This window comes from Nannobrachium achirus, assembly GCF_963921795.1.
Source record: "Nannobrachium achirus genome assembly, chromosome: 19".
NCBI lineage: Eukaryota > Metazoa > Chordata > Actinopteri > Myctophiformes > Myctophidae > Nannobrachium > Nannobrachium achirus.
The window spans coordinates 10,828,967-10,839,003 of NC_137826.1; the positions used below are offsets into that span (position 1 = coordinate 10,828,967).

At 44.1% G+C, this 10,037-nt stretch overlaps 2 protein-coding genes across 2 annotated transcripts in view; both read left to right on the forward strand.

The window, feature by feature from the left end:
• Positions 1–9,669, forward strand: part of LOC308305090 (calcium/calmodulin-dependent protein kinase type II subunit alpha) — a gene marked incomplete at its 5' end in the record, with an annotated part of 39,332 nt that extends 29,663 nt beyond the window's left edge. The window contains 4 exons of the mRNA XM_080749749.1: positions 7,750–7,825; positions 8,407–8,501; positions 8,751–8,979; positions 9,471–9,669. Of these exons, the coding sequence (XP_080605875.1) occupies positions 7,750–7,825; positions 8,407–8,501; positions 8,751–8,979; positions 9,471–9,474 (404 nt within the window). The 3' untranslated portion in view covers positions 9,475–9,669. The remainder of the gene's footprint in view (positions 1–7,749; positions 7,826–8,406; positions 8,502–8,750; positions 8,980–9,470) is intronic.
• On the forward strand, positions 4,552–4,920 carry LOC308304054 (mitochondrial import inner membrane translocase subunit TIM16-like; the record flags this gene model as incomplete). Its single annotated transcript, XM_080748613.1, has 1 exon — positions 4,552–4,920. The coding sequence occupies one exon, from the start codon at positions 4,552–4,554 to the stop codon at positions 4,918–4,920; it is 369 nt and encodes a 122-aa protein (XP_080604739.1).
• Positions 9,670–10,037: the final 368 nt, after the last annotated feature.

The window sequence follows — 10,037 nt, forward strand, 5'->3', positions numbered from 1 at the left end:
CTGTGTTAAAATGACACCGATAGTGGGCCCTGAAGACCATGTGCTCTCTCTCTCTCTCTCTCTCTCTCACTTTCACACACACATGCACACACACACACACACACACACACACACACACACACACACACACACACACACACACACACACGCATACACACACACAGGGACGTGCTGGCTATTGGGAAAAGCGGGACAACTCCCGAACGGCCGGTTCATTCTCGGCCGGTCCACTGTTTGCACAAAAGTAAAAATTAAACTGTTTGCACAAAAGTAGTGAAAACAGCAGATCTACAAGCACACAACACCTCGCACCGCGAGGCGTTGTGTGCTTGTAGATCGGCTGTTTTCACTAGTTTAAATCATTTTTTAAATGATAAATACAAAACAAACGGTTTTGGACATACAAGGTTTCCACCCAACAACAACGAAATATAGGCCTAATTCATGTAATTGGCCCACTGGCTTGTCACTTGTCATGATCTGAAATGGAAAATCTTTGAGTAGCAGCAGCGCTATAGAGAGAGATCTCTCTCTATAGCGCGCAATGAGGGCCTCTACAACTCTTTTTCCCGGGCTGAATCAGGGGCCCAGCACGTCCCTGCACACACACACACACTCAGCCAGTTAGTCCGTAAATAGATCGACATGTACGACAGTAGGCAGTGAATAGGAAGTCAGAACCCCCTGCAGTTTAACCACATGAACTCTCACGTCTCTATTCCGGGCACGTCATAATAGGCAATGCGTTGCCACGCGTTGGGAGCTCGGACATTGTTTATTTTGGTGGGCGAAAGAGATTTGGTGCCGAGGGGAAAAAGGAGGGGACTAATTATAGACCCCCAGGTCAACAAAGCATACAGGGTTTAAGTGGTTTTAACACGGCTTGACCTGAAGCTTTGAGATGTCAATGCGACGCTGTCTTCCTGTCGAAAAGCAGCTGTCAGTAACGTTCTGCATAACAATAAATTATGGGACTCTTATCCACAGTAGGCTACTCCGCAGTGTGTGATCAAGATAAGAATTCTTTTTTTAACCAAATACCAAGACATTCATTCTTATTTAAAGGAGAATTCCGGGCTAAAGCTGTTTTATTACGTTAATCTGATGTTATGATATCCCAGAATGAGTGGTAAAAAAGAAAATCTTCATCTTGAGTCCTCGGCAGATCTGACCGCGAGCGGTGGGAATTTATGCTAAATCGCTCATTTGTATCGCTCCTCAATTCCTTTTTCTTGTTTACATCTCTCCTTCGTAATGGTGGAGATGTGTCCCCAGAGTTTTGTCAATAATGGGCTGCTGTAAAAAGGCGAACGGCCTCCGGTCAGAGCTAACAAGCTCTAGAAATTGACTTTTTTTCCCCACCTCTACGACTGATGGATGGAATAACATCAGATTATGGTAAAAATAAAAACTCGCCCAGAATTCTAAAAGGCTTATCATCAGACCTATTCTGATTTCCTCAAGTTAGTTTTTGACTTGGAAGACTAACAACTCAATTTCATTTTTCACAGGGAGGGGGGGAGCTGTCAGTATGCTGCTATCTATATCTCCCATACTGTTGACAAGCAAGTTGCTCTATTCTTGTGCTTACCTTCATAGATAGAAAAAAATATCCATTCCAATTTACTGATTTAACCGATCACTAACCTAATATTGAGCTACTTTGGATTTCTTTATGGTTGTGTAATTTTATCTTGTCTCAACAGTTCACAGAATATTGCTACTGTTTTGTTTTGTTTTGTTTTGTAATGTGACTTTGGGTACCTTGAAAAGCGCTTTATAAATGTATGCATTATTATAATATTATTCATGCAGATTTGTGTTAAATAGAAAGGACATATAGGGAATAGCAGTGGGCGTGCATGGTGCCACTAAAACGCGTCCGTTAATTTTTCTCATAGAGATTTACAAAAATATTGTATAAGTGTAGAATCAAGCCATCCAGGATCCTGGTGAACCATGACCATAAAACCTTTGGTTCTGTGAAAACATGTATATGAATACTTTTGTAAATCTAAAAATAGGAAAAATTAATGGCTTTTTTAGTGGCACCAGTAACCACGCCTACTGATATACTACAAAGGGTAGTCTCACAATCGACAGACGATCAGAGCTCTCCGCCTTCCAATCGCCTGGCGAAATTCAATGCTGGGGCTTGAACAGCTGAGGAAACCTCCGCTAAACAAACCTACGCCCACTTCTTTGGAAGCCAATCCCCAGTATGAAGGGATCCCCCACCCTAAAGTCTTAGCATTGGTTCTCTAATCTGCAGTTTGTTTTAAAAATATCCGAACCGTTTCCACCCAGTTTTGTCCCCTACGTTGAAATTAGATCATGTCACCAGTCGTATCGGGCAGAGATCTCTGATCGCCTGGCCACATGAAACTGTACAAAGGGTAACCGAACCCAAATCTCAAATCAGTGTGAAGCCTGATACCCAATGGTGAAAAGAACGCTACTAAAATGGCCATCTGCTATTGACTGGTTTGGGTGCCAGGTGATGTCACCCTCTGTAGACTACAACAGATACAGTATAGTGTCATCACCTGGCACCAATACCGGCCAATGGCAGATGGCCTGTTCAGGTGTTGGAGCCAGGATGATGCCGCTCTAACGGCAAACGTAACTAGAGCTGCACTCTGTCGAGGTGCCAACTTGCTCCTTGTGCACTTGTAGCCATGTATGGAATGGCCTACTTGTGCACAAGCAGAGCGCACCATGAGGTGCGCTCACCACTGGCACCACCGCTTCCAAAAGAACTAGACCAGGTCAACCTGGTTGTGCCAGACCCCCTGTCTGTCATCATCATTTATGACATCATGCCTTTTGTAGGCATGTCATCATCATGTCATCATCATATATACCCTTTATATAGAAAAGGGACAGACCGACATTTGCTTATGTAGGCCTACCCATTTCATGGGTCTGGCAAAAACTGATATATATGACATCACCACTGGCATCAGGTATACTGGTCCCTCATTGCCTGTTAATGATGATGTTGCCAGAGATGCTGGTCCCTGATTGGGCTACGGTCTTAACACATCAAATGCCGTCATTGGCTGCATTCAACTTACCGGCTTGTGCACTTGCGGCCATGTGGATGTGTGCGACCATAAGGTATGTGGACCACCTACCTTTTATCCACCTTAAACCTCACCATCCGTATTGTGGGGAAAGCTTTCTAGCAAAAACATACACTAGCATAGAGCCCCAAGGGACTCCGCTCAACCAAATGGGGTTTAAGCAGATGATGGACCAGATAGAGAGACAGCAATGAAGGTCTGCACTCTTTAGCTCCTTTAACTGCAAATGTAGTGGTGTTGATGAATTGCACTTAAGGGAGCTACAGTGTCCAGGAGCTCTAACAGGACTCATAATGCTAATCTGACAATCACTAAAGACAATAATCATGTTGAAGTGTCCTTGAGCAAGACACTGCAACTCGATGGCTTGGTTCCTTGCCATGGTTGTGTGATTGTGTAGATGGGTAATGTCTACATTTTAAAGCACTTAACAAAGTAATTGTATAAATGCAGCCTATTAACCATTTATGTCATTATACAGTTTACAGTTTACAGTTTAGGCATTTAGCAGACGCTTTTAATCCAAAGCGACTTACAACTAGAAGCAGTGCTCTTCCGAGCACAGGTCTCCACCAGGCCACACAAATCGGCCTGTTATAGCGCCACCATGAGGCTGATTTAAAAAATGTGGGGCAGAGGTTCTGAATTAGCATCCAGGGAGTGTGTGTGCTCAGTTTGGCAGCGATCGGGCCAACGGCGCCGGAGATTAGCTGGTAACAACCAGGCCACACAAATCGGCCTGTTATAGCGCCACCATGAGGCTGATTTGAAAATTGTGGGGCAGAGGTTCTAGATTGGCACCCAGGGAGTGTGTGTGCTCAGTTTGGCAGCGATCGGGCCAACGGTGACTGAGATTAGCTGCTCACAAACTGTGAGGACGCACGGACGCACGCACGCACGGACGGACGGACGGACGGACGGACGGACGGACGGAGGGGAAAACATACTCTCCCTCAGCCTTCGGCTGGTGGAGACAATAAGCAGATACAACATCACAATAATAAACAAGATAATAGGTCAGTACATTAACAAGTTATGCAATACAACCCCTAGTGGATGTTCAGAGGACCTGCAATTTGATCATTTCTAGACGGGTTGCTTTGCCATTGGTTGTTGAAGTCACACATCTTCAGGATCCATTCTTCCTTGCCTGGCCATTTTGAGAGGAAATTCCCTCCGATCTAGAAGCTCACAACACATTGAGATGTCGTGTCCTCCCTTGGTTAAGATCGTAGCCCAATCAGGGACCAGCATCTCTGGCAACGTCATCATGGCTCTCTTTTATTCCCATATATGGTGTTCCATGTCCAGGCCAGTCTGTTATCTCATCTCCAAATTTGGGCACTGTAGTGATGTCAGTCAGTGATGTCAGTGAGTTACCGGTATGTCATTTGGGCTTTGTTGATGTTTAGTATCAGTGATGTCAACATGCAGTGAGTTAGATAATAGCTACTGGACATCATAAATGGTGAAGTTCCTGGTACAGATAGTGGTGATCGGGGCACAGGCGTTGGGCCGGGCGTTTGCTAAAACCTTAATACAGGAATATGCAGCCAGTCAAGCGGCAGCGCGGGCCAGGCGCCACTTGGGGCAGCAGTCCGCCGCCGTGTCCAGCATCTCTGGGATGAGCCTTCAAGAAGCCCAGCAGATCCTCAACATCACAGCCCGGCCCCTCACCCTGGAGGAGGTCCAGAAGAACTATGAACACCTGTTCAAAGTCAACGACAAGGCAGTGGGCGGCTCTTTCTATCTGCAGTCAAAGGTGGTGCGGGCTAAGGAGCGTCTAGATGAGGAGCTCAGCTTTCAGGCACAGGACAGTCGACAGAAAGAGTGAAATATGGAAACATGAAGAACAATGCCCTGCCAACCCTTCCCCTCCCCATCCTCTGTAAACCAGTAAGACGCCTAAGGGCGAATAGCGACCTCGCCCTAAAGGGTGAGGTCGCGCCATCTGTCTTGGTCATGAATCCCTTCTATGCCCATATATGGAGATCCCTGCTCCGAGTATCTGACATCACAGAATCCCTTGTATGCCCATATAATATGGAGATCCCTGCTCTGAGTATCTGACATCACTGTGATGTCACCTGTTTTTATGCCCATATATGGAGATCCCTGCTCTGAGTATCTGACATCACTGTGTGTGATGTGTCAGGGGAACCACAGTGTCAGGCGTTACAGAGATACGGTTAAGCTGTGACGGTTCACATACTGAACTGAGACCTACGGTCACAATATGACCTGGTGAGCGCATCTCATGGCACGCTCTGCTTACGCAAAGGTAGGCCATACATGGCCTGCTTTTACATGGCCTGCTTGTGCGCCAGGCGCAAGTTGGCACCTGGACAGAGTGCATTTCTAGTTTTAATTATTGTCATAAACAACTCATAATAGTCTTCATTTTCTAGTTCCCTGTTTATCCATATGCAAATTGTCATGATTAATTCGTTTTCTAGGGCTATGCCTATGCTTTTTAATGCTTATGAGAGTGATATGAGATTTATTTTTGGTTTGAGATTTGTTTTCAAATGGGAATGTTTTGGGTACAACATGTCAATCATAGAAACACATTGCTGATTACTCGTAAGAGCCTTTAAGAAGACAACCAGCCAAGAGGTGTTTGGCTGTGCAGCTACGCACACTGAGGACAGATATAGAACAGAATAAATTAAACATCTGCTGTCCTTGTTGCTATCCACAGTCTGGCAGAAAAATACAAACCCAGAATTTTTTTTTGAAAAAGCTACAATCTGAGACTTAAAAAAGGAGTGCGAACCGTATTACTCCGATGTTGCGTTCGTCCGACTCTCCCCATTACTAACCCTACAGTATCTCAAATCGTAACCCTAACCGCAGGCAGCCATGTAGTCGGGGTAATGAGGCGTCGGTCTGACGTGTGCCCCCCGGAGGTGGTCTCCCTACTATCAATCTATTGCTCAATAGCTTTATTGTTCTTGTTGTTTTTAATGATGGCAGATTTAAACTTTGATCTTTCACAATTGAGTTAATCATTTTCATTTCTGAGGCGCAATGATGCATGAATTACTTTCCTGCAAGTTCAGAGAATATGATCTCTGTTCATTCATGGCAATGCTTAAGGTCAAGAATGTTATTGCCCGTTGGAAACGGGGTCCCTCTCCGGTTTTGCTGTTGTACTCGTTTTCACTTTCAGAGCTACCCATTATCAGTAATATTCATAGTCATTATATGTCGACATAAAGGGGACACAGACAAACATACATATCCATACAGCATACAGTATATATAGACAAATAGAAATATGATGATTTGCAGATATTATAGATAACCACTGATCTGACCGACTTCCCACTCCCTATAGTCCTCAGCAAATGCAATATACAGTATATGCCAAGAATGGAGTCTATTGGACAGTTTTCAAGATATACAGGCCTACATGTATGTGGGACACACAGACGTGCATAATCACACTTTTTTTTTTGTGCAAAAGTATTTGGAGGCCAGTCTTTAACATCGGTACTATGATGTCACACAGATGACATCGGGAATCTCCATATATAGGGATTTCCCGCTTTATAGATATTTCTGGAGATCTGCTCATCTGACTGAGTTCACACCATGTCCATATTGTACTAGGTATGTACTACAATATATACCAGAACGAGTGTGGTTGGCGTTTTTGTATTTTCCCATTCAAGTCAATGGGATTACTTTATTAGAGTAACTTGAGGAAGCTGCATAAAGGTGACGTCACCGACTTTATGGGGGAACTTTTAGCCAATGAGGAAGCAGCAAAAACTTTATAGAGTAACTTTTAGCCAATGAGGAAGCAGCAAAAACTTTATAGAGTAACTTTTAGCCAATGAGGAAGCTGCATAAAGGTGACATCACCGAGAATGCTGTTTCCTCATTGGCTAAATGTTCCTCCATAGAGTTGGAACAGAACAATAATGTGTTGCCCTATAGGCAATCACACTAACCACACTAGGTGCAACTCTGGGAAATTGCAAGTGTGGTTGCACGGACGCGAGTCGCAAGAAATCCACTGGGAAATGAATTGTGCCAGAAGGGCTCTCCATACTTCGACCGAAACCGCCGTTTTCGGTCAAAAGGTCCTTTTCTACCATAAAATTATATCCCTCGGGACTTCTGAAAAGCATTGGACCGAAATTCGGAAATTTGCACGTCGGAAAACACAACTCACCGAACATTTCGGTCGAAGTATGGATAGGCCTTTACCATTTATATTACACAGTATATTGTGATGTCAAGTGAAGCATGACTAATCCTGTCTGATTGGACATTATATTGTCCAAGATATCTGGCCTACAACCCAGATAACTTCAGTTAAAAGGTTAATAACAAAAACAGGTTCACTTTAGCTGGCATAAAAGTTCTCGGACCGAGAACGATAGTGTGTTGCCTTACCTATAGCAACCACAATAATAATGCCAGTTGAATACCATGCTTTTCACCATAGATAGCAGGCTTTGTATTGATTTGAGGTTTGAGGCCTTATAGAAAGCCTTTTAGCAATAATTCCTAACCCTCTTTCCTGGTCCTTGCCGGACTGATTCCAGAATGGATCATTATGTTACATTGCACAGATATTGCACGGTGCTCATCTCTCTCTCTCTCTCTCTCTCTCTCTCTCTCTCTCTCTCTCTCTCTCTCTCTCTCTCAGTGAGGAAACAGGAGATCATCAAAGTAACGGAACAACTGATCGAGGCAATTAGCAATGGAGACTTTGAGAGCTACACGTGAGCAACACACACACACACACACACACACACACACACACACACACACACACACACACACACACACACACACACACACACACACACACACACACACACACACACACACACACACACACCTTTCAAATGGAACATATTTCTCATTCTTTTAATTTATTTCACTCTGTCCTTCTTCCTTTCTGTTTCATTGTGGTTGTGTGCTATGAAACCCCAGACACCACAGCAGACAATGCCACAGTAGTCGTTTTCATGATAGGTATTAGCACCCCCTGCTGGTCACTTTCCTGGTAAAGTCTTATTAATTTTCCCCATTGAGAAAACTGAATCACTTGTTGTGAAAATAGTATTATCATAGACCACTAAAGTGTTTAATGGATTGATTGATTGATTGATTGATTGATTGATTGATTGATTGATTGAAGACTTTATTTGAAGTTTGCATAGCATGTGTGTGTGTGTGTGTGTGTGTGTGTGTGTGTGTGTGTGTGTGTGTGTGTGTGTGTGTGTGTGTGTGTGCGTGTGCGTGCGTGTGTGTGTAAAATGTTTGTTACCATAAACTAAACCCATGTCCTTCCACTCAGTAAAATGTGTGATCCAGCTGTGACTGCATTCGAACCTGAAGCCCTGGGGAACCTGGTGGAGGGCCTGGACTTCCACCGCTTCTACTTTGAAAACCGTAAGAACCAAAGCACACATTTATATATTTGCCCATTTTTATCCAACTCGAAATGCATAAATGTGTGCATAAATTAAGCTGTAGAAATAGGTATTTCATGTGACCTTTGTCTGTCCGTAGTAACAGCACTATATGGTGCGAGCAGAGTGGTTATTAACCTGCATTATAGCTGATAATGAATGTTTTCAGCTAGACATGATTTTTCTTCCTTCCTTACTTTCTTCCTCATCCTCTGCTTCCTCTCTTCAGTGTGGTCAAAGAACAGCAAGCCCGTCCACACCACCATCCTGAACCCTCACATCCACCTGGTGGGCGAGGACGCGGCCTGCATCGCCTACATCAGAGTCACCCAGTACATCGACACCAACGGACTGCCCAGGACGGCCCAGTCAGAGGAGACCAGAGTGTGGCATCGCAGGGACGGCAAGTGGCAGATCGTCCACTTTCACCGCTCGGGATCCGCCTCCGCTCTGAGCAAGTAAGGAGGGAATGGAGCGGACGCACACGCATGCACACACACACACACACGCACGCACACGCACACACATACACACGCACACGCACACACATAGACACACACACACACACACACACACACACACACACACACACACACACACACACACACACACACACACACACACACACACACACACACACACACAGCATCATTACAAAACACAAAGAATCTAAGACAAAAGATTACAACAAAGAAAATATCATAAATGCAAGAATGAGAAAAAAACGACTTAAAATAGTGAAAATAGACGTTCTACAAGCACACAACGCCTCGCATCGTGAGGCGTTGTGTGCTTGTAGATCGGCTACTTTCACTACTTTTGTGCGACACTCTTGTATGATGAAGTAGGCAGTAGGGCTTTCATTTACAAAGAAATTGAAACTTGGAGATACAAGGTTTCTGTCTGACAGTGACGTTTATGTTCCCATGTCTCTCTTCCTCTCCACCAGCTGAGAACTCCAGAGTGGAGGGACCTTCGAGGGGGGAGCCTGTTTCCCTGACAACTGATTATCTGACAGTGGCCCAACCGACTGACCAGTCAACGGGGTTTGGGGGAGTTTTTGCTTGTTTTTTGGCAGCGGGCGGGTGAAGGCCGGCACCCCTCCCTCCAAAAGTGAAAGTGGAGTTGACTGAGTATCCAACCAACCAATAAACCCCTCTCTTTGCTTTTTTCCCCCCTTTTCTTTTAAGTCTCTGATTGGTCACTTGCTTGGACGATAGATATTCATGTCAATGTTTTCAAATCATATTGGCGCTGCATATTACACCATACTATACTGCATATTATAACATACACTCATAATGATACTATCATAATTATTGACAAATAATGTATGATCCATAAATGAAAGTTATATTTAAATCCATACTGTTTTTTAAGGATAGCTTGAAACTATTTATACAGAACATTGTTTTAATATTTATTTGGAATGTCAAAGGAGTGTGGTTAACTGAAAATAATGCACACTCTCCGGCCAATCAGAATCAAGTACTGTAGGCTACTCTTAGTGGCCATG